A 25,237-nucleotide genomic window follows, 5' to 3' on the forward strand; every position below is an offset into this window, starting at 1 on the left:
TATTGTGTAAAATCAGGTCTCGTCTGCTCTTTTAGGAACTCTAAACTATATTTTTTCTGAGGCAGTGATGCAGCTCGCAATGTGCCACTACCTCACAATATATCACCACCCCGAAACAAATACAGTACTTTTGTTCCTTCGTGTTATGAGATTTGCTCATGCGAAAACGCGCACACACACGCACACAGACAAAAAGTTTAAAAAGGAAAAATAACATTTGAGCACACGTGACTGGCTCTGCTAAAAGAAGAAATCCATCCCCTGCGCCATTTGCGTTTTTATTCGAAACTCAACTGAATAAAATAAACGCCATCCTCAGTTCGGTTTTCCTTTTATTATTCAATTTACATCAATTTGAGGTGTAGCAAAATAAAAACAAAAATGATCATGGTCATTATAAAAAATTTTTTTTTAATGTACACACCCTTTACACACACAGAGACAACCCACCCTGGCTGCTTCTGAGGGGCTGCTGTTGGAGGTCCACATTCAGCTGTGGAGGTGTGGACACCACAGGAGGCCTCCGAGCTCACCTGTCTCTCCTGTCTTTACCTGACTGCACCCCTCCCTCAGGGTGGAGTGTGAGTGTGTGGTGTGAAGCTAGTGGGAGGGTCAGAGATGCGACTGGTGATTTCAAGCTCTAGATCTAAGTCATTAGTGTCGGGGGGGTGAATGAAGGTAGAAGAAAGCCACAAATTGAGCTCTTTCTCTCATACTGATAACAAAACAGACAGAATGTGTGTTTAAGTATAGAGACACTGACCCAAATGCAACGCTGCGATCTAGGAATACAAGGACTGAAATTACTTTACACAAACAACATAACACCTGTCCAGTCCAGGTTTTCACTTAAAGGCCACCTATTATGCTTTTCCTTATTTTCTGTTATATCTGTCACTGTTACAGTGATGGATCTTAGTTTTTGTTTTTTTGTTATCGTCTCAGGCGCAGGAGTCGTCATAGCACCTTCCGAATACAGAGCAACCCAAAACAAAGATGGCGGTTCAAGCTCTAGATCCATCTGAAAGCTAAAGGTTTGGTCAGCTCAGATTTGAATTCAACATTTTCACTTTGTTTGTCAGTGTGAGGTAGCTTTGAACAATCTGGATGACTACAATAAGAAAAAAAAAAAGCAAAGCAAATTCTTCTTCAAAATAAATTTCTTTTTTTTTCTTGGGTCGTGGTGGTCGGGGTGGGGGGGTACAAACTGGGCCTTCTTGTGATGGCCAGTCAAGGGGTACAGGACACTGGAAACATACATCCCAAATGTAACCTCACTTTCCCAAAAGTGTTGGTGCGCATCTAGACACATGTACACACATAATGTGGAAATATATATAAAACCATCTGGTTGTTTATAAACACAGACTTTTACAACAATGGAACCAAGGATTTATAATACACAGTAAAAGCTTCTGCTCCCGCTGACGATGGACGGGCCTGGAGCTCACACTTTCACCTACTGAGATTTTTATTTTTTTATTGGTCTACACGGATTCAAAATGCAATATTTGTGTGTCAGGAGAGAAACAGGGAGGGAGGTGGAGTAGGACTGCGACAGAGGTTGTAGTGGAAAAGGGGGCTTGGCTTACTTACAGAGAAAACCCGTCCAGTCCTACCTCAGCTCTTCCTATTCAGGTTAAACAATAAATAAGTGACATCAAGCCATGTTTCTGTTCATAACTTGTTCGCTCTGTGCCTCTTCCTCTTGGCTCTGACTCATTCCTGTCAACAGCGGGCCATGGGAAACATGACTGGATCTCAGGAAGCGGGTTGACAGAGAGTGCTGGTGTGGTGTACAGATATTGCCGGTGCCCTTCAGTGCTAACATCCAAGGAGTACACCTTGGAGAGCACTTTGTAGTGAGAGAAAAAAACGATCAATTTTCTTTTATAATTTCCAGTCTTCTTTATTGTGGGCATGTGTGTAATGTTTCATGGTTTAGTTTATTTATTTCCTGTTTTATGGGGGGCCATCGTGAAACTCCGCTTTAGATAAAGCAGACAGGGCCTACATCCACTCCGAACTCCTGATCTGCTCCTCCGATGTCCAAAGGAGCAATGTCCGTGATTGGCAGACGGGAGGTTTTCTGTGTTTTATACTCAAAGACAGTCTTGCCCCACTGGCCTGTATGTGTCTGTTGAGTGAGACCAAAGGAATGTGTTACAGTTCAGCCTTACTGCATAGTAAAATTTCTAACATGATTTGAATTAACAGTTATTTTCTCAGTTCTTTTCCCACACTCACCTTGCAGCCATCCTCCAACACATTGTAAGTGAACCGACTGTTGCCCTCTGCACGGATCTCCACCTCATTGTAACCCTGTAGCAGCAGAGCCTTCTTCAGGTTGCCGGTGGCCTGGTCCAGGTAGGCAATGCTGTTCTTGCAGTGGTAAGTGACGTTCTGGGATGCTTCATTGGACAGAAGCCTCAAGAAGGTCAGCTGGACGCTGGCAGCGACGCCAGCAATGCCATCCTGAGCGTAGTTGAACTGTGGAATCAGACAACAGGTGGGAGAGTTAGCAGCTTGTACATTAGACTCTTTAAGAGGAGTTTGATGTTCACTAATGATGTATGTGTGCACTCACATGGAATCCTCCATTCATTGTCTCTCCGAACCAGACGTGTTTGCGTTCCTTGCTCTTGCTCGTCCACCAGTTCTTCTTTGGTACCTTGGCGATGCTTGGATAGACACAGGTCTCTCCGGTCTCCATGTTACAGAAGACCTTGATGGCATCAGCCGTGCTGCCAATGTTAGGATCAACCCAGTACTCACCTGAGAAAATGAGACAGTTGAGTTAATGAGGAGAATCCTAATCACTAAATGTAAGATTTAGCCTGTTCAACTGCTCATATCTGAAGAAGAAAAGTTAATTATCATAAAGAAGAGTGATGCAGCAGGATTTTAAAGCCAGGCTTATGACATTTTCAGGAGCAATGCTGTAATATGAATGGTCCATCAAAGAGTATACATAAAAAGTATGAAAAGCAGATTTGCTCCCGTCTTGGTGTGAAGGATTTATCAAGGTCTGCTGCTTCTTGTCCCTATTCAGGCAGAACAAGTTGTCCTGACACACTAAGAAATTAGTGTCACTAATGATTTGGGCGGGTGCAGTGGGGGGTGAACTGAAGGTAAAAGAAAGCCACAAATTGAGCTCTTTCTCTCATACTGATAACAAAACAGACAGAATGTGTGTTTGAGTATAGAGACACCGACCCAAATGCAGCGCTGCGATCTAGGAATACAAGGACTGAAAGGATTTTACACGAACAGCATAACACCTGTTCATGCAGTCTGGGTTTTCACTTAAAGGCCACCCTATTATGCTTTTCCTTATTTTCTGTTATATCTGTCATTGTTACAGTTGTGGATCATTTCCCGTGGTTTTTTGTTATCATCTCAGGCACACAGCTCTAGCTGAAGGCCCAGAAGCCCTACTTACCTGTTTGCCAGGGGCAGCCAATGACAAGAACAGTGGTTTAAAGGAAGAGGAAGGAAAGGAAAACAGCTTGTTTCAGATATGGATGGACTGAGAGGCTCAGTATAAAATAAAAAACAATGATTTTAAATTGAGAATCGTGCAAAGTTACTCTACTTTAGCCAAATAATAAAAATATGGAGTCGCAATCAGGGATCCTATACCGTATGATACATGATATATGGTCAGACCTTAGTGTCTGGTTTTCTTACCGCTCTTCCACTCAGGATGGCACAGTTTGAGGTCTCTGCAGGTGCGAGCGGGATTCTTCTGTGAGCCGTCAGGGCTTCGCAGGTTATCAATCTGGTTGATGATGGACTTTAGTGTTGAATCGACCTCAATGTCATGCTGCCTCACAGAGCTGGATGCCTCATCGGCCCTCATGTACCTGAGAGGATCGGGGCCCTTCTCCACCTGACCCAGGCCAGCAAAAGCAGACATGTCGATGCCAGGGCCAGGTGGCCCGGGAGGACCAGGAGGTCCGGGATTACCAGGAGGACCCTGGAAGAAGGCAAAAGCAAGAAATGAGACCTGACTGAAATAGAATAGCATACAGACTCATTTGGTTGTAGATTATTATTCTCGTGACATGTTACATACAGCAGGACCAGATTCTCCAGAGCGTCCACGTGGTCCAGGAGGTCCAATGGGGCCGGGCTGTCCATTAGTTCCATCTTTGCCAGCAGGTCCGGCTGGTCCAGGGGGTCCCTACAGAACGAGAGGATGAAAAGCAGTTTCATTAAGTGAGCTTGGGCTTTTTTTTTCAAAGTGTAAAACTTTGTTATTTCTTCAGATCCACAGTGAAGTCTGGATAAGAGAATCTGATAAAGGAAATCAAATGCACCAGCAGTTTCTCTCTATTACCCTCAGACCCTTTGCCTTATTATGCATGAAGAATATTTGTATGGTGACATTTCCCTTCATTTTTCTTATCATGCTCAGTGCTTAGCTTATCAAGAACAGAGATTGAAGCCCATTTCGGATCTCAGTGGGAGTGGGTTTCACAAATCACAGTCCCCCCTGTCTGTCTGCCACTTTTCCTCACAGAGAGTAATTACAAAATGCCTCAGCTGCCCATCTTATCACAGCGGTGGGTAATTAAAGCACACGGCCTTTCCTGTCCCCATCTTCTTCTAGGTGATTGGAGAATTACAAAAATGCTAACCTGTGCCCTTCATTACCATCATATAGTTTCTGTGTTAAAGGTGCAGGATGGAAATATAGTTTTTCATCTCTTCTGCTTCGTTTGCTCACCTTAGCGCCGCTTGGTCCTGCAGGTCCGGCAGGTCCAGAATCTCCAGAGGGGCCCTATTGGGACAAAGATGATAACAGATCAGGAGAAAGACGGAAAGCGGCACCGAATGGATGAACTATTAGATGTATATTAAAGTGCTTACAGGGGGTCCGGAAAGACCCTGCAGACCAGTGAAGCCACGGTGTCCCTTCTGCCCCCTCTCTCCTGCCTCTCCAGCTTCTCCTTTGTCTCCACGTGGTCCTTGAGGTCCCTGAAGTAAAGATTCACCTTTTAACATTCATGGATTTGTACATGTGGCAGTTTTAATCAAATAAAATCAGAAACTAAAAAAAAACAACAACTTAATGATAAAATACATTTTGATTTAATGATACTTACAGCCGTTCCTCTAGCTCCAGCTGGTCCTGGGGGTCCTGCAGGTCCTTGAGTACCCTAAAAAGGAAATAATAGGTGTGGGTGCCATTTAAAATTACATTGTGCTTGGGGTTCTTACGTTGTTTTGTGATACTTACAGCATCTCCTCTGTCTCCCTGCTTGCCCAGGGGTCCTACAGGGCCAGGGGGACCAGGGCGGCCAGGAGCTCCGGGAGCGCCAGCAGGACCGGTGTTACCTCGCTCTCCCTGCAAATGAACGGAAGGTGTTGATGCAGGTTAAAAACAATTTATGTTAACGAGCATTGAAAAGTCTTTTAAACAATGAGTTGCTAAATTGATTTAGTGTATTTCAGTGAGGATGACGTCCATTACCTTGAGTCCAGGAGAACCATCCCTACCAGGGGGTCCATCTGATCCAGGGGTACCCTGAGAAATAAAAGCATGTTTTTTGTTATTTAACGTGCATTGATTTGATAGATGAAGATGACTGTATTATTTCCTGCATTGTAAATATTGCTATTTTGTTGTTATTGAAGTTCAGTTCCTGACCTCTCTACCAAGCTCCCCAGAAGGTCCACTAAGTCCAGGAGGCCCAACTGGTCCAGGAGGTCCGCGGTCACCAGCAGAACCAGTAGCACCCTGTTTACCAGGCTCTCCCTACACACACAGGATATATTTTTATCTTTCAATCTAGCATTTGACATTGAAGGCCCAAAATAATCCTCTGACTTTGAAAATCAACTATGTTATCAGAAAGCTCACACTTTATTTGAATGTACTGCAAATAACAAGGTTTTATCTTTGACAAGTTTAAGACAAGTCTTAAATAAAACCAACCATAGCTGTAATTCTGGAAAAATGTACATCCAGATTTACAAAATTAGACCAGCGTCAGTTTTTCACACAGTTTACGTGAAGGATAAACATAGCTAAACGTTTTGTGTGCAAGCCAAAGCACTCACAGAAGGTCCAGGAAGACCAGCGAAGCCTCTCTCTCCACGCTGCCCAGGCAAACCAACAATACCACGGGAGCCAGCCAAACCCTGGGGACCCGAGGGCCCTTCAGTACCCTATAGAGTCAAGACAGAGATGACTGAGTCATGAAATACAGTCAATATCTGGCAAATATTGCAGGTGATTCAGACTGGATGTTGGCTTCAGTGTCGGGTACTTATGGTTTCCTGTGAAGTGCAAAAATAAACTCACAGGCTTCCCTTCCTCTCCAGGCTCTCCTTTCTCTCCCTGTAGGCCTGGTGGTCCGCGAAGCCCAGCATCTCCTGGTCTTCCTGAAGGGCCGGCATCACCACGAACACCCTTTGGTCCATCTTTACCAGCGGGGCCAGGAGGACCAACAGGGCCAGGGTTACCCTTTGAAAAGACAGAATTTCACTGAGTAAGAGCAAAAATACACATAATCTACAAACAAAAAGAGACTAATTTCTTTGTGCAGCTTATTATTGACAAAATACCTACATTAGGACCAGGAAGTCCAACTCTGCCAGCAGCACCAGGGAAACCTGTGGTACCCTGTCAAGGAGAAAGAGATCAATAAACATGAATTTGTCCTGGCCCACTGACCTGTTCTAATATGGTAATCCTAAATTTGAATTTTTCTAAAATGTTAAGATTTATTGGTTGAGAACATTCTCCTAATTCTTATGATGTATTAAGTATTTGATAGTAAACATTTAACAGGAGCTTCCATTTCATTTCCATTGCCAAAGTTTTATAAAATCAACCACCAAACCACCCAGTTTGCCTTCGGTCGTTATAATGAGCAAACTGAATTTGGGTGTGGTTCTGAAATGGGATGCCACGGCTGCAACAAACCAGTCTGTGAAATTTCTTCTGTTCTAGATATTCCACAATTAACTGTGGTTAAGTGGTATTATTGTAAAAATAGAAAGATTTAGGAACAGCAACTAAGCCATCAAACTGCAGACCATGAAAAGTTGCAGGCACATGGTGTGTACAAGTCACCATTACTCTGTTGATTGAATAATTTGTTCTAAACTTCATCTTGCATTAAAATCAGCACGAAAACTGTCTCCTGGGAGCTTCATGGCATTTATTTCCATGGCAGTATATATATGTAATGTATTGGCGGCAGACAGATGAAAAGTTAACGTAAAAAATAGATATTAGATGTAGGCATCGTATCTGAGTAGAATTCAGTTCATCACAGACCAACAAAACAGCTCAAGTGGACTCTGGGATTGGTTCTTTGGGATGCTGCTGAAAGGGCATAACAATATCCATTTGAGTGACTTCCCTTCATTTCATGTTTTGATGGCATGGTTGGTGATCAGGCAAGTTCAATTTAAAGGAACCCAAAGACCAAAAACCATGCCACCATCATCAACCATAACAGGGAGTCACAAACTTCTTTTTGTTTAGTTTTTTGTAGGTTTTTTTTTATTTGTGTTTTTGATTGATTGATTGATTGATTGATTGATTGATTGATTGATTGATTGATTGATTGATTGATTGATTGATTGATTGATTGATTGAGGGTCTAAATGTAATAGTAAACAGAGAAATGGCTGAGCCATATTTCCCTTCAGAGGAAATGTCATGCTTCATTTTCAGAGGCAGGCAGCAGTGGTGCAGTGGTATAGGTGGTACAAGTATACGCAGAACAAGCCTTGCATGGTCTATCTGTACCTGTGTTGGTTTTCTCTGGGCACTCAAACTGCCCACCTCCCACAGTCCAAAAATGTGCCTTTTAGGTTAACTGGTGATTCTACATTGGCTGTAGGTCACTGTGAGTATAATTGAAGGTCTGTCTTGCTGTTTTTGCCCAGTGACAGCTGGGATAGACCCCATAGGTTCAGAAGATGGATGGATGGATGGATGGATGGATGGGTGGATGGATGGATGGATGGATGGATGGATGGGTGGCTTTTCAGAGTCCTCTGTAAAGTCCAGTGTGTTTTGCAAATACTCTTCATTTAACTTGATTTAGTTCTTATACAAACTGGATATTTACTTGATGGAGTCTATACGCTCATCTCAACACTGAATAGGAATTATGTTTATGGCCTGGATATCAAAGACATTTGCACATCTCTGTTGGTAGTTAGAAAGTTTTTCACGTAAAACCGATTGATTTCTTAAACTTTATCATTAGGCCAAAAAATAGTTTTTTTTTTATCACTTTTAAATTTAAGGCTGCAGTTTTTGTTTTATAATCTTCTATTGATCTGATGTTTATTCACAGCAGGCAGCAGCTGCAGCAGCCCCCAAAATTGTCTCACCAGAGAGAAGATTATAGGAAACAAACAAAGAAGCCTATTTGATCTGTTTGACAGAAATGTTTAAAATCAAACTGTGCTCTCACACAGCAATCTGGCCCTCAGGCTCACGCTTTAGACTGCACAAAGATAAAGAGTAACTGCTATAAATATTCATATGTTCCCAGCAAACTCTGATTGTTAATAAAAACTTCTTAAGAATATTTTAGAGTTCAAAATTTTCCATCTTAGGAAGTTTCAATCACAACTTACTAGACTTTTTTTTCAATTTGCTTTGTTTTGTGTTTGTCTTATTATTATATGTGTATCTGTTGCTATGGGATGTTACTAAAGATCTAACTGAACTTATCTAAAATGTGTCTTTTTTGTGTCCAAGATGGCATGTAGAGAAAACTAATTTTGTCAGGTTGATTTTTTTTTTCAATATTGATAGCATTGAAAACCTTTGAATGATTGATTTATGATTGAAAAGCCAAGTTAAAACCTTGGGAGCTTTAATGATTTCATATTTTTTTAAGTTTTACTTCTTGTTTATGACCCCAAAAAACCCAAATGTGCCAAACACACACACACACACACACACATATATATAAATATATATGCACTGTATGACATGTAGGAGTTACTTACAGGAGGTCCCTGAGCGCCACGTGCTCCTTTAGCTCCAGATACACCGGTAGGTCCCTGAAAAAGGGGAATGATCATGTTTATGTCACAGTAGAATAACTTTTAAAAAAGTGACAAAAGTGACAAATGGAAACTACCATACAAGCACTGACTAAAAGTATTTCACATGCAATGTTTTTCTGTTTGGCCCAGTCACATATATAGGCTTCATAAATTGCTACTCCGTCATGAAAACTTACCCTGCTCTAAAATAGTGTAAAAGTGTTTGTGCAACACTGTGCAATGTATTTCTTTCACTATGTAATTCGATTCGACAGATAGTAGATACATAGTAACAAGTTCCATGACTTAATTTTTGGTTTAAATACCTACCACAGGTCCAGGAGCACCAGATGGTCCCTGAGGTCCATGAGAACCAGACTCTCCTTTCTGTCCACGCTCACCAAGCTCTCCCTTAGCACCAGGCTGACCATCAGCACCCTAAATATATTCATCAGAAAAAGATAGAAGCTGAACATCAATAAATGTTTTTTTTAAATTCCATATGTAAAGAATGAATTATGGGGACTCTACTTACAGGAGGTCCAGCAAAACCAGCAGGCCCAGGAGGACCAACCTCACCACGGTCACCCTGTGAGCACAAGAAGGATGATGCTTAGTTATTCTGATGTGCAATCCTGCATCCTGATCCACCCATTATCTTATTATAATGATGGTAATTATTATAATAATAGGGCGACCGTGGCTCAGGGGGTTGGTAATCGCATCTGTAACCGGAAGGTCGCCGGTTCGATCCCTGGGCTCTCTGTCCTGGTCGTTGTGTCCCTGGGCAAGACACTTTACCCTACTTGCCTACTGGTGATGGCCAGAGGGGCCGATGGCGCGATATGGCAGCCTCGCTTCTGTCAGTCTGCCCCAGGGCAGCTGTGGCTACAACTGTAGCTTGCCTCCACCAGTGTGTAAATGTGAGAGTGAATGAATAGTGATATTGTAAAGCGCTTTGGGTGCCTTGAAAAGCGCTATATAAATCCAATCCATCATTATTATTGGTGCTCTTCTCTAGAAGAGTAGAATTTTTATTGAGAAAGAGCTCTAATATTATAAACCCAGGCCTCTGTATCAGACCTGATCAGTCTGATGTATACTTGTTCTGTGCTACTGATACTGATACTTAAACTCAAGAAAAAGTACTTACAGGAGCACCACGAGCACCACTAACACCAAGAGGCCCAGTAGGTCCAGTCTCACCCTGGATAAAAGAGAAACTATCATTCAAACAACTAAAATGGTTAATAATACAATATAAATTCTAATTTAAACCACTGTTTATTCACATAACAAAGCAAAGGATTATTCTTACCTTGGCACCATTGGGTCCAGCTGGGCCAGGAGGACCAATAGGACCAGTCAAACCCTAAGAAAGAGGAGAGAGGAGGAAACACATTAGAACATAGTGTAGGTGTCACTGAATGTTACACTTGTTTGATGAATGATTTACAGGGTTTAAACTGTAAAGATGTATCAAACATAAGAAGAGATCAAAGATATTTTTGAACTCACTCTAGCACCATCCTTTCCAGGAGCACCCTCAGTTCCTTTTCCACCATTGTCACCCTGTGGGCAAAAAGATAAGCTTTGTTTTAATCATACAGAACAGAATGCAATATTTACAGTGCAGTATTTTTTTTACACTACTTTATGCACTACTACTGTAAGCTACATTTTAACTTAGAGAGCAATTCACAAAGTGAAAATAAAGAATCTATCACTCACTCTGTCTCCCTTGGGTCCTGTGATACCAGCAGCTCCTCTCTCTCCTGGCATACCTTGCAGGCCTGGGGGTCCCTGGGTTCCAGGAGAGCCAGCTGGTCCAATAGCTCCCTGATAAAAGCAAGATGGACCACAATTAGGAGAGCACTTGTCAATCCAAATCTTTCATCTTTCCTCTCTATTTGATGATGTTATGAAAAATAAAATTAAATAAAACTTTCCAAGCTCCTTAGATTAAAAAACATCTGGAAAAGTCTCAGTCGTTCAAATTATATTGTGCTGCAGAAAACAAGTTGACCAAGGCTGCAGATGTTAAACATTTCCACCTGAAATTCAACAGACTTGATTTTTAATATTTTTTTTTATTTAATTCTTCTTATTTCATGTAGAGAAAAGTTGATGTTTTGAGAAAAGTGCTTACTGTGTTACTTGCTGAGAGTTAGATAAGAAAACGTATAATGTGATACCATCACACCAAGACTGGAAAATATGGAGGAACAGACGGTGTTAGTACGTTCAAAGGTAAGAAAATCTGCACGTCAGCACATTCAAATTTGACTAATCAGGAGATCATATCTCTTTTGTTTAGCTGAGTAGAAACTGTGACGTAAAAGTGACACATCCTGGTTTGATGTGGGTTGTGACAAAGCTTTTGTCAGTCTAGTTGGTGCTATGAGGCTGTCAGGCAAATAGTAGAGACTAGACAGGTGACAGCAATGACATTATGTTGTTCTGGAGTCACAACCTTAAATGTAGTCAGCACAGATTTGTGTGGGGTTTTTTTTTAACCTGAACATTGACTATGGGCATGAATAATAAAAATATCAGCAGATGATGTTATTGTGGGTATTCATCTGCATCTGAGAAGAGCAGTTAAGAATCTTGAACCTGCAACCAGAAATTAGTCTGAGTCATCCACTGACCTTGGGTCCATCGCTGCCTGGTGTTCCAGGAAGTCCACGAGGTCCCTGAAGACCCTGGGTTCCTGCACCACCTCTCTCACCAGGGAAACCACGTTCGCCCTGTAATAAGACAGAGCGATATTGGATAAGAAGAGAAGCAAAGCATATAAGGAATAGCTCAGCAAAGACAAAACAAAAAGATTACATGTATGAAACCAACAGCAAACTTTAGTTCTATGTACACATATGATACACATAATTAGTGGAAACTCACTCTGGGTCCAACAGCACCAGGAGCTCCACCCTCTCCAGGAAGACCCTGCAGAAAGGACAAACTATATCATTTTTTGTTTGTTTGTTTTTTTTTGTTTTAACACTTAAAACCTGACAACAGAACGAGTTTTACGTGTTCACGTTAAAATTTAAAAATGCTACGTAATTAAAGATGATGCTGCCAGGATGCCAGGTCTTTCTTGGAAATGACATTTTAATCTCAATTAGATTTTTACCTCGATAAATAAAGGACCAATGATCACATAGACCACTCTGGTTTTTAAATAAAGAGAATATTTATCCATGAAAAAGTTGTTACAGCAGCCACTTAACTGTAAAAACTGAATTATACACTATAAAAACAGCCTAAATAAAACATTACAATACTTAATAAAACAAATTAACAACATCTGTTTTTCGAGTGTTTTGGCATTTAATAAGCCATTTTGTGTTATTTTAGCAGAAAGTTTCCCATTGAATGTATTTTGCATGTAGGCAGCGTCACATGTACTGTAGAATACACTGTTGTTGACATGTTTGTCAGAAAACAGAGAAGTGCAGGTGCAACAAATTATTTGGATAGAGTAAAACCTCACCGGCTCTCCAGATTTTCCAGCTTCTCCCGGGGCACCAGATGGTCCAGGTAGACCCTGCCCATAATAGCAAAATAGTTATTGAAATGCCATCAGTAAGCATGGACTAGAATATTATCTGTAAGTTTTTTATAATACATGATTCTGAGGTGTCTTTGAAAGATGTGATGTCGAAATCCATAAAAGGTGATCCTTCTTTAGCTTAAATACTTGCTGAAACTCATAATTACTAAAGCTTCTAATGTTTAAGGCACGGACATTGTGCACATGTTTAGGTTTTACCAAAAGTCATATGATGGGATGGGTCAGAAAATTATCTCACCTGGAAGCCAGGAGGTCCAGGAGATCCTTGTTCTCCTCTCTCTCCAGCAGGTCCCTAAGATGATAAACGCAAACACATTTGATCAATCAAACATAAAAGTCTGTTTGCTGGCTATAAAAGTGTCTCAAAACATGTTATTATACAGAATACTTACAGCAGGCCCATTAGGGCCAGCAGGACCAGTCTCTCCATCTTTTCCAGGCAGACCCTAATTAAGAGCACTTTAGTTAGGAAAAAGGACCTAGAGAGAGAAATTAATGATGGTTAAGCACTTATGGAGAGCTATACTTACTCTCAGACCTGGGCGACCCACCAGTCCCTTCTCTCCAGGCTTTCCAGGCTCACCCTGTCAAAGAGAAATCATACACTATAAACTGTAGGAAGTTTCTTTAGCACTGGGGATCAAAGGGATAAGAACAGCATCATAAGATGTGGAAGTGCCGCTTGTCTGTTGTTATAGAAACCTTCAGACTCTTACATTGGCTCCCTTTGGTCCAGGGAATCCCATCACTCCTGGCTGACCACGGGCTCCCTGAGGACCAGGTGGGCCAGGGCGGCCATCATCACCAGAGGTACCCTGTCAAAATTACGGATAAACACTGTAAATCAGAAGGTATTAGCCTGGAAGCTAAAACCTGGATGTTATTATGATTTTACTCTGAGGATTATTGCACCAGCCATGAAAAATTCTTCTTAAGTCTAAACAGGCAGCAGAAGGTTGTAAGCATTTTGCTCTGTTTAATCTTTATGATTTCCATAAAGCAACAATGAAACTGTAGATCATGGTGTTAGTAACCCTACTGAAGGCAAAGCTTGTATTTTTTAGAACAGGATCAGCTGCTCTATTATTTTAATTTCAAATTTCATGGAAGTAAATCTATAAATCACATTCAATGTAATTGTAATTAATATTGTACTTACAGCAGGTCCAACTTTGCCTTGAGGACCAGCATCTCCAGGACGACCAGTAAGACCCTGCGTGAAAGGCACAAGCAACAGAGACTGTCAGCTCCATTCAAATCAAAATCAAATCAGTCATAAAAAACCTGCCACAGTAAACATCCTACAAAAACCATAAAAATGTGCAACACTGCATAAAGTTGCAAGACTCACTCTGGCTCCAGGGAGACCAGACTCTCCTGTGCGTCCAGGTTCTCCAGTAGCGCCTTTAGCCCCAGAAGCACCAGGAACACCACGGTCTCCAGGGACACCCTGAAGAAGAAAAGACCAAAGGTGTAAACTTTAAATATGTTATAGAAAAATCACTTGTTGTAGTATCTTTCTCATGCAGCACTGTCATGCTGTGGTATCACTGAGATAAAATGATTATAACTTTTCAAAAGATCTCATTTTGCAGGCACCAACCTTTGCACCAGCAAGACCATCCTGTCCAGGGAAACCGCGGTTTCCAGGGGCTCCCTGGGAGGAATCACAGAAATCAAGATATATTTGATTAGACTGTGAATACAGTAACCATGTTTACCCTTGTTTTTAGTCAGATGTGACCAGTAACATGTAATGCATGTCCTGATCACTTACTCTCTCTCCGGGAGGTCCAATTGGTCCAGCGCCCCCAGGCTCTCCCCTGGCACCTCTCTTTCCTTCTTCCCCTGGAGGGCCAGGGGGACCTAGAGGACCAATAGGGCCCTGGAAAAGATAAAGATATTTCAGTGAATCTACTCTAGGGAGTAATTCCACATAAAATTTTTATGTGGTCATGTATATTTATGATCACAAAAAACTGAAACTCACAAGCTCTCCCTTCGGTCCAGCTTCACCTTTGAATCCAGGAAGACCTGGGTCTCCCTGAACAACACAAGAAAAGAAGGCAGCCACAATAATAAATAATCACAACATTACAAAATATTTAAATTTAGCATAACTTCAGACTATCTCAGCTGACTTACAGCCTGTCCTTTGGGCCCTAGAGGTCCTGTTGCTCCCTGAGGTCCAGGTGGGCCACGGGGGCCGGGGAATCCAGGAGCACCAGCAATACCAGGAGCACCCTTCATTGAAAGGAATAATCAAATATCAGAATGAAGAGAAATATTTATTGAATAAAATTTAACCTAAAGAAAGGCATCAAAACCACTAACAAAAGTGTAAACCTACAGCAGATCCTTTAGCTCCGGGAATACCATCAGTACCAGGGTTACCCTGCATAGAACAAGAAGCATTATATTAACAACAACCTGATCAACCAATGAAAATGAATCAAAATCAAAGTCTGAATGTTTATGAACAGTGAAGGCAAACAAACCGATGCTCCAGCAGGTCCGGGCGATCCTGGGGTACCAGCCTCTCCACGTGGCCCCTGGGATCCTTCAGGGCCACGGCCGCCAGTAGGACCAGCTTCTCCCTAAAAAAGGCACAACAAATTTATCATTAACATAGTAAAACTGTATTGGTTGTAGATTTCTTTGAGCTGTGTATTGGTGCCTCCCTGCCATAGAGCTGAATATAATACTGCTGTTTCATTGTCTATGAGAGTTATTCAAAATAAGTCAACTAAATTTAAAAAGAATTTGAAGGCCAGTTTATCTTCTTTAGCAAAAAGAGAAGTTTGACATAGTTGTATATTTGTCTATGAAAAAATAACAATAACTAAACATACAGTGTTGTGGAAAACTGGAATTTAGTGTCCTACAACCAGAGTGAACAAAGACTGATGTAGTGGCTCGTGTAAGTCTTTTTTTCTGTTTTATTTTAATACACAAGCTCTTCAACAGCAAATGTTTCCTGGATGATATGTTCTGTAAAAACCTTTGCTCCTGGGGATCCTGGAAAACCAGGAGCTCCAGCAGGACCCACTGGTCCCTGTAGAGAAATAAAAAAAGAATCATCAGATCAAAGGCAACAGATTAAAGAAAAATCAACAGCACGAAATGGCCACATAGCGGTGACTATGATACATACAGGTGGACCGGCAGGGCCAGGCAAGCCATCATTTCCTCGGGCACCCTAAGGATAGCAAAGACAGGTCAATTTAGTTTGGTTCATCACAGTGTTATGATCTAATAAAAGATTCAAAACCATAATAAATAGCAAATGAGAAATAAATTCCTGTTGAATAGTCTTAAGCAGCTGCGGAAATGTTACTTACTGCGGCTCCAGCAGCTCCAGGACGTCCTCTCTCACCAGGCAGACCACGTGGACCCTATAAAAGAATGATTTATATATAAATATCTTCATTATTTATTTTATTGCTGGAGCCTAATATGCTATGCAAATTTACTGATGTTGTCAGAAAGTTCAGAGCATCGCAGACTAGAAAAAGCGATGGTGGCAACTCACCATGGGTCCAGGGGCACCGTTCTCTCCAGGAGCACCAGCCTCACCCTGAAAGGAACAAAATTACCATGAGTAAGCACAAAATAGCAGAAGTAAGCTGAAAAAGTGTTATTTCTGGAAAACCCACACTGTCACAAAAGATGACCTTACCTTAGCTCCTGCTGCACCAGTCTCTCCTTTAGCTCCATCTAAACCAGGGTGACCCTACAAAGAAAGCTCATAATCAGGACTCAGACATCAGTCAGTCACCACATGCAATCAATGAGCAGCCACAGTTTTGCGAAACATGTGACTGAACTGAAACACTCACTCTGTGTCCTTTGATGCCAGGAAGTCCAGGAGTTCCAGGGAATCCACGAGCTCCCTGAAATAAAAACAATCATGCAGCAATAGATTAAAGTTTTTTTTTTGATTTAAGTATGAAGTAAAAAATATTTGAATAATTATTATTTGCTCACCTGAGGCCCTGCCGGTCCACGCTCACCAGGTTTGCCAGGTTTGCCAGATTCACCCTAAAAACCAGCAGCAAAATTCAGGATTACATGCTGAAGCGTTGTAGCTGCAAGATAAGATGTAGCTGCAATGGCCCTTCACTGTTCTGTGTTTGACGGCTGTGTATTGTGAAGTCACCATGTTCGTTGGTAATTTTTGGAGATACACAGTGCCCCCTGGTGGCACATGGAGTGTATAACTGAAGTACATTATGGAGGTGTGTACTTTATTGAAGAAGAAAGTGTGTACTTTATTGTGCCCCGTGGGGAAATTGCTCTCTGCATTTAACCCATTCACTCAGTGAAGCAGTGGGCAGCCATTGGGCGCCCGGGGAGCAGTGTGTAGGGACGGTACCTTGCTCAGGGGTACCCCAGGGTAGCTGTTAAGGGGAATCGAACCCCCGACCTTCCAATCATGGGGCAACCACTCTACCTACTGAGCTATCCCTGTTTTTTTCCAAATAAAAATGTGGTCTGACCGTCTAAGAAGGTCATATATGTATATGTCTATATCAATCTATCTATATATATATATATATATATATATATATATATATATATATATATATATATATATATATATATATATATATATATATATATATATATATATATAAATCTGCATGTATTTTAAGAGTTTTGAATTTTGCTATGAATATGACTTACATCACTTCCTGGTTTTCCAGAAGGTCCAGGTGGTCCACGAGGTCCCATAGGTCCCTGTATCAACGCAAAGCAAGAGCATTAATACTGACAATCAGCATATAAAGACAAAAATTCATATGTTATGTAAAATATATCTCTGCCTTAAAGTGCCATTAAGGCCATCAATTTGGTATTAAATTTTGAGCAAATAATAGAGATCTTTTTTTTTTTTTTTTACAATGAACAATCATGACATTTATAATCAGTATTGTTTTTGACAGTGTATGTGTTGTTGGCAAACCCCAAGATTTACACCTCATATGCAGCTCAGCTCGTTTGTAAGGCATACAGATCCATTCTGGGATTGATACTGATACTTACAGCGGGACCGGGCTCTCCAGCCTCTCCGGGGGACCCTTGGAAACCTTGTGGCCCCTATTGTAACAGATGATAATGCAAAGCATTAGAAATGTGTTCAAATAAGCTATTTGATTATAAAACCCAATCATATAATGATTTGGGCTGTGATCAGAGTACTTACAGGAGCTCCGCTAGGCCCAGGAGGACCCCGTGGACCCATAGGACCCTACAAAAGAAACACAACAAATACAGAGAACATCAGTCTGGCATCATTTATTTTAACAAGTAGTGGAACAAATTTACCAAATGAATACAGGTGTCCTGAGTAAATAAAGGTTTCACCAGTTACACATTAACCATTCAGAACTAGTAAGAGTAAAGTCAAATTTAAACCTTGTCCCAGCTAAGAAAAATATTTGAGGTTAAAGACTGGTATCCAGTTCAAAACCTTTCATAGAAAGATTTCATTATTTTATGTGATGTGTCCACTGAGGCAAATTCATTCCCACATGCTATTTTTATAATCTATTTCTATTTGTGTGCAGATTCAGCATTCAGTTCAGAAAGCAGGATTTTAAAAGGTTATAGTAAGGCTCTCTGTTGGGATGAAATTATTGAGGCACAAGGTGGCAGCACTGCAGCAATCTGAGTGAGGTATTGGTTATTTTTCAGTAATTATTTTCAGCAGTGATTTGCAGACCAGATGAATATTTGCAACAAAAAATTTTCACGTTTTTTCTCACGATGAAACTGTAAACATACAGTACAGTCACCCTGTTAGATGCACCCAGCGATACATACCATTGGTCCCTGCATCACACCCATTTGAGCTCCTCCAGCCTTCTCATCAAAACCCTGAGCCATCTGAGCAGCAAAGTTCTGTAAACACACAAAATAGACCAAGAGTCAGTTTATCTGCCTAAGCAAAGTGAGCCACAAATAGTAATGTGAATGGTACATCTGTGCCATGAATGGGGGTTTACACCTGTTACCGTCACTCTATTTTTCACTCATCTTGCTTCAAAAACAGGTGTCAGTGTGCCCACCTGTTTGTTTGTCTGTTCACCTCTTTGTGACTTTTACCTCTTTTTTCCTCTTTCTACTTTCATGCATTATAAATTGTGTGGCCTGTTTTGCGCTCTTGTAACAAGTTAAGTGCAGCCAAATAGAAGCTTCATAAAAGATTTACACATTAACAATAAAGTGTTGCAAAAAAGCAGCTATTGCTCAAATTTTGCATATGCCATATTTTACAGTCCTTATTCTCACCCCTCCAAGTCCTGGAGGTCCAGGTGGGCCAGGTGGGCCGGGGTTTCCGGGGGTTCCAGGCTCACCATCTCTTCCTCGAGGTCCAGGATTTCCCTACACAAATGAGAGTAGGGAAGGAAAAGGAGTTACCAAAATAAGCAATAAAGCAGATTTTACAAAAACTGTCATCTGTGTGACTTCATCCACCTGCTGCATCTAAATAAATAAAGATTTTACATGAGTAGTAATAAGATAAGTGCAAACTCTACAGGCCATTCTCCTAGTTCTGATAATGCTGCTTCACCCAGTATCTAAGGACCCAGTGCTGAAAGATTGGTAAAAGGGATTTTTTTTGCACACATTTTGTTGTTTCTTACCTTATCACCTTTAGCGCCAGCTTCCCCTCGTAGTCCCTGCTCACCTGGGGGGCCCTACAGAAACAAACATAAAAGCCTCAGTAGCATTCACAAAACTGCTGAACGTCCTATTCAGAAGAAAGGTCACGTTGTTGTGAAGCATATAAATATGGAGAACATAGCCAAATCTTTGATATTTACCATAGGGCCTGGTGGTCCTCTTGGTCCTACAACCTACAGAGAGACAAAAATGTTTTTGAGGCTGTTTTCATAACTGACTCTACATTGGTGTCGTAACCGGTGATTTTGTACTAGTTTGAACTTCCTAAAATTAGAAAACATTCCAGCTTCGTAGGAGGTGAACATTAAAAGGATTTGATTTGACAGGACAAGTTTTTGTATGACCACCACCTCCTTTAACCTCTAATTTGGCTGGCTTTTTTCTTCTGACATGTGCACTTGGAGGAAAGTTGCTGAGAAGATCTAAGAGGATTTGATTGGGTTCATTATGTCCCAGGAATGCAGGATTTTTCCTCATTTAATAGAAAGTCAGAAACATTCACAGTTTCTCAGAGTTTCTCACTCATGAGAAACATTAGAAACTTTGCCACATTTTTTAAGGGAAAACACATTGAAAGTACAAGCAAAAGTGGGTTATAAAAGATAGAACCAGTGATAAAAACGTGATTTTCTTTTAGGCTGAACATAATGAACATAGATGGACAGTTGATCAGATATTTAAATCCTGTAATTCCATTCAAATAAAAGTGAACAAAAGATGCCCAAAATGTTTGTTTGGTCAGGTAGAATTATCTAAGAGGAACTGTTAGAACAATTATTTAAAGCTTTATTTAGCAGTTTTATATCCGTGAGCGTCCATACTTACATCTGCAATGTCTCCTGGTTCTCCTTTCTGGCCCTGAATGATAAAAGAATCAAACTGTATGAGTCGTCTGACAGTTCACTGCACCACAACTACAAAGGAAATATAATTTCTGTGCATAAGTTGCTGGAGATCACTGACTCACCTTAGCACCAATTGTTTCTGATGATGCAGAAGGAGGAACAAGAGGAAAGAAAGAGCATTATTAAAAGTTATACCTTGAAGTGAGATTTCAAACATATGATTGATTTAAAAGCTACTCTGTGATTCTTAGAAAGGAGACCTGTAAGGAAATCCAAAGATGCTGAAGTGATCAAATAACATTTACCAAACCCAAACGCATAAAACCCATCCAGATTATATTACTGATGCAAGAGATGAAGCAGAAACAAGCTCAGACTAAGAAATGAAGGTTTAGACTCAATCATGCAAAATGTAAATAATAGAAAAAAAAGTGAGCTTATTTAATAAAGAAGGGCAACTGCTGTTAGTGTGTTTGTTTTAAGATGTATATCTTACATTGTATTGTCAAATTTTGTATTTTTTTTTTATAGCAAATTTGTAACCAATCTGGAAAGGACCTTAAACATTAGAGCCCAAGAGGCCCATTACATTCCCAAACTTTTTAGCAAAAGAAGAAGCAATTCTACAAAATCATAAATATTCTGTCTTTCAACATCTTGATCACAATATGAATTTAACAGCAGATTTTTGAAGACAGTGCTGGAGTACAGCAGCTGCTCACAAAAACTTGAAACTTTGAGGAAACACATATTTACAGTCATTTTGACATGAAAGGTTGGAAAGACCTTCAAGAGACTATTGAAATTTGTAGAAAGCCTCAAAATGGGTCAAATGAATCATTGAGTTCTTGCACAATATGAGGACTTCATCTCAGCTTTGTGTTAAATTGAGCAGAAGTGTCTCTGCTGGTTTAAGTGTGGATCAGAAAGCACATGACAGGATTCAAATCCCACATGAAAAGACTTTCACTGGGACTGCAAAAAATCCTGATCATGTTGCTTATCTAGTTTCTATAAAACCATCTAAAAAAAAAAGTCACTCTGGAACAGGGAACATTGGCTGGCAACTGATTTCTTTTTCTTTTTAGAAATGTCAAAATTTATAAAAAATAGAAATTATAAAACTAGAAATTGTAGCTGCTCTTGGCCACAAATCAGTAACCACTCTAGTCCTGATCAGGCAGACTATTTGGATCCAGTGGCAGTTCCCCATTCAAAAGTGTTAGCCAGGAAAGAGATGAGTGCAAGCTAAAAGAGTAATTTATTTATGGGTATGTGAATAAATAAATTACAACCAAAGGGGGCACTGGTATCAGCAGGGCAGATGGGACAGCACTCTCCAGATGGGATGATAGGGTTGGCACACTCTTTGATCTCCTCGCAGATTATCTCATCACACAGAACTGCTCCGCTGTCACACACACAGATACGACACGGCTCTGGCTTCCACACATCCTTATCATTATACAGCTGGCCATCCTGGATGCAACCCCCTGACTCCTCTGTGGTGGCCAGCAGGGGTCAGGTGGCAAAGCAGAAATAGGAGCAATAAGAGGGTTCAAGAGAGAATTAGACAGGGGGAGGTAACAGCATTTGAACAATGTTGTGAGTTGGCATAATAGATGTTTAAAAAAAAATAATTGGTTTAAGACAAGGATAAGAGGATGTTAGGGATCGAGGGGCAAGGCAAGGAAGTGGGAGGAGTAACAGCAGAAGAGGAGGGATTATTGAGTATAGGCGTAGATGGAAGAAGCAAAAAAAAAAAAAGTTATTTGGTTGCAAACAAAAACTCTGAACACTGTAACACTGGGTAGTTGACCATTAAAAAAATGTCAAATATGTGCTTTAGTGATTTAAAAAAAAGTGGAGTGAGAAGACTTGCTCCTTTGTTACAGATGAACAAGTGCTGATTTGACCCCAAAACACACTGTTGTAAATCAGTAGCTGTGGAGCACAACAGTAATTCACGAGTTTTCAATTTAACACACAATGTATGTAAAGAAATGCCTCTAAGTTATCGTAATAGCAGCGTAAAGTGCAATGTAAACACAAGCCACAGTTAGCCGTTATGTTTGAAGCCCTGATTGAGGCATTTCACATCACTGGCTGAGCATATTTAACCTGCAGGCCTGCTCTGCTGCTCGAATGAATGACCCTCTCTTATAGGGACAGCATGCCCAATTGACACGCTGCTGCTTTAAGTAAACAGAGGGTCCTTCTACATTTCTCCATCTGGATCCCATAGTTATGTTAAGCGCCAGGGCAAACACGCTGGGGAATTAAGAATGGGTGATTTGTTTCGATCATGCAGCTTATACAGCTTAGAACTGGGCCTACTAACTCCTGCTATCTGTGTTTTAGGTCTATTTGTCAAAGTGATACTTATATATATGTATATATATAGCATATATATGTAACATGAATGTTTAAGTCAGGATTGATTAGTCTGGCTACTTGCTAATGAAACCTCCTGAACTAAATTGTAAAAAATGAAACTTTGGAATTAAAGCAAAAGCTATTAAAACAAGAAGATGTCGAAATAAAAACAGTTACAGTGAAATTTGTCTTGCTATAAATACACCTATATGTCCATCATCTGTTGACTCCTTGCTGTGCACACTGTCCTGCTACCCTTTGAGCCTGCTAGTCTGGGGTCAGGCACTGTCTGGCACTGTCACTTAACATAGTGGAAAAAAATCTTAGACTGCTCCGGCCAAAATCTGTGGGGAAGGTTTATTTCTACAAGTCCTTAAGAAAAAGTAAACTTAGTTTTTTATTTGCTAAGTGTTGTTACCAAAGTGTTTCTGCTCAATACTAGAAAAAAAAACAGCTGCTAGATGCTATATTATTAGCTTTTCTTTTTCTTAATTTTTTTGCTAAAAACTTTCACTACAAAGTAATCAAACAGAGCATGAAAGGCTGAGTTGTAGGACCCAGGTGAGGACAAACAGGCACTTGTTCACCTGGTCCTCCATCCCACACAGATGCACCTTGTCAACCTTACCTATCTACTGAAAAAAAATCTATTAACTTCGTTGGGGAGATATTTTACAAGCAGACAGCATCAATAACATTTAATTACTGCTTTGAAAAAATTGTCTAAAAAGTGTACATAGAAACAGAAACATGTATCCACAGTTCTTTTTGTGAAAACAGACAACTTTCATTGGATTTTCTAGATCTACAAAGATAGAAACAGAAAAGACTGGTGATGGAATCAGAATTACAATTCAATTATAAATAAGGAAGTGCAAAAGAAAAATACTGCAACTTACGGTCATCCTCTTCCTGACATCTGACCACGGATAGTAAAACAACTTGGGATGCTACAAGTAGCAGAACAGTCCTTGAGTCCACAAAGCTGAACATGTCTAAAAATTAGACATGCAAGAGCTTGGGTGAGAAATAAAGGGATGGAGGAGACCAGGCTTTCAGTCAGTGGTATGTTAAGTGTGTTCCCGGAGACTTATGGCACCATGCAGTCAAACCCTCCAAAATCTAAGTGGAATCCACCACGGGGCCCCAGCTGGCACTCTGCACCCACTGTGTCAGTGCAGGCACCGCGGTTTTATGTCACTGTGCCTTGTATGGATCTTCGTATATTCCAAAATACCAGTCCTTCCCCCAGACCCCCTGTCAGGCTGTAACCTGAACCTCATCTCCCTCCCCACAATCCAGCACCGACGACTCTCCCTGGGACTTTTTTTTTTTAACTCAAGCCCTCCTTCTTCCCTTGCCCTGCTTGGCCTGGCCTGGCCTGGCTAGGAGACGCACCTACACTTTCACATTACAAAGGAGGCTGCATGAAGCAGAGCACAGGTCAGTCACATGCCACTGTGTCAGGGCATTATGAAATGCCTGTTTTAGAGTGACTCATATTTCTGTCTTGTGAACAAACTTAAAGAAAGTATCAATTATACACCAAAAATGTTTTAATAGGAACATATATGATGATGTTGGTCACATGGGAAATGACTACACACAAACTATAGCATTTTCTTCAGATGATTCTTCAACTGAATTAAACAGATCCAAAGGGGGGAGGGGGGTCTCATTTTGATGGTTAAGGGGGTTGCAAACATCCTGGTACATATCAACAATACAGCAATCCCTTCTTCAAAAAATTTATTTTTATTCACACAAAAAAACATATTTTTTAATGCACAGGCTCTGCATGTGCATTGGTGACTGATTGATGCCCTGTGGTTGTTTTTATTTGGATCATAAGATTTTTGGAGAGGAGGTAAATAGAGAGTTGATTCATTCAGCACGTAAGGTGCAATCAAAAAGTTCTGGGAATAATCCCATAAAGTCATGAAGCGTTCCACATTGAATTTTCTCTGGTCATATTGTTGTGATTTAGTGAGCACTTTGACAGTAACGTTTCACCAGACTGCTGTATTTATTTGAAAAATATATACAATACAACATATACAATATTAGAAATGCATCTAACCTTTGCAAAAGAGAACAGAATACATGTTTTTGTTTTCTGAGTAATGAACCGCTACTTGCAGTTAAACTCTCAGTTTATGGCAACTCAATAGTGGGTCAGCAGGGTTGTTTGGGTCAGTTTAGCCTTTTGGATTATGGATTAAACTGCAGACTTTAGACAACCTTTAAGTGTTGAGCTGACCAATCAGCAGCTATGTCACGCTCTCATTACAGTCAGACATTCTGAGAGGCTTCTCTCTTCGGACAAAGACAAGTAACAAGTGGCTATCCAGTTAAATGGATAATTCTTCTGGCCTTTGAGTTAAGGCAAAAGGTTCTGCAATCAAGAGTTAGCTGATCTTGAGGCAACAGTTCATGCAAAAATCCAATATATACCAGATTTACAGCATCTCCTGTGAAGCTGAAATAAAATAGAGATGAAAGATCTGCATGATCTTTACTATATCTCTCTGGTGGATAGACCCAGATTAGTGAGCTTGAAAAGGAGTCTGTCATGAGCAAAGGACCAGTAATTCCAGGGTCATGACCTTCTAGAGAGCCCAACTTCATTCCACACAGAGAAAAGAAAGATCTGAAACTGACTTCTTACCTGGACCTGTGTGAGCAGTGAGCAATTTTGTATATTGGAATTGCACTC

At 40.6% G+C, this 25,237-nt stretch overlaps 1 protein-coding gene across 2 annotated transcripts; it reads right to left on the reverse strand.

Annotated features, from left to right (window-relative positions):
* Positions 1 to 315: 315 nt before the first annotated feature.
* LOC146550775 (uncharacterized) lies at positions 316 to 23,698 on the reverse strand. Of its 2 annotated transcripts, XM_085260974.1 has the most exons (54): positions 23,421 to 23,698; positions 21,441 to 21,647; positions 20,268 to 20,284; positions 20,126 to 20,158; positions 19,441 to 19,473; positions 19,261 to 19,314; positions 18,905 to 18,997; positions 18,437 to 18,514; positions 17,817 to 17,861; positions 17,657 to 17,710; positions 17,297 to 17,350; positions 16,598 to 16,651; positions 16,450 to 16,503; positions 16,290 to 16,343; positions 16,143 to 16,187; positions 15,952 to 16,005; positions 15,765 to 15,809; positions 15,612 to 15,665; positions 15,109 to 15,207; positions 14,961 to 15,005; positions 14,756 to 14,854; positions 14,601 to 14,654; positions 14,388 to 14,495; positions 14,214 to 14,267; positions 13,962 to 14,060; positions 13,770 to 13,823; positions 13,327 to 13,425; positions 13,141 to 13,194; positions 13,003 to 13,056; positions 12,849 to 12,902; positions 12,530 to 12,583; positions 11,935 to 11,979; positions 11,682 to 11,780; positions 10,762 to 10,869; positions 10,549 to 10,602; positions 10,349 to 10,402; positions 10,184 to 10,237; positions 9,566 to 9,619; positions 9,361 to 9,468; positions 8,992 to 9,045; positions 6,581 to 6,634; positions 6,314 to 6,475; positions 6,070 to 6,177; positions 5,657 to 5,764; positions 5,480 to 5,533; positions 5,246 to 5,353; positions 5,112 to 5,165; positions 4,876 to 4,983; positions 4,733 to 4,786; positions 4,079 to 4,186; positions 3,691 to 3,979; positions 2,588 to 2,775; positions 2,248 to 2,490; positions 316 to 2,137 (listed from the first exon to the last, which is right to left on the reverse strand). In XM_085260974.1, exons 1-54 carry the CDS (start codon positions 23,512 to 23,514, stop codon positions 1,991 to 1,993), a joined length of 4,464 nt encoding a protein of 1,487 aa, XP_085117100.1. In that variant the 5' UTR covers positions 23,515 to 23,698; the 3' UTR covers positions 316 to 1,990. The 2 variants fall into 2 exon arrangements, with proteins under 2 accessions (XP_085117100.1, XP_085117101.1); XM_085260975.1 differs by lacking the exon at positions 21,441 to 21,647.
* Between the last annotated feature and the right edge of the window lie 1,539 nt (positions 23,699 to 25,237).

The sequence above is a fragment of the Mchenga conophoros genome, linkage group LG20 (assembly GCF_057382185.1).
Source record: "Mchenga conophoros isolate Kocher_MC1m ecotype Shallow Benthic linkage group LG20, M_conophoros_male_GT1.1, whole genome shotgun sequence".
In the NCBI taxonomy this organism is placed as follows: domain Eukaryota; kingdom Metazoa; phylum Chordata; class Actinopteri; order Cichliformes; family Cichlidae; genus Mchenga; species Mchenga conophoros.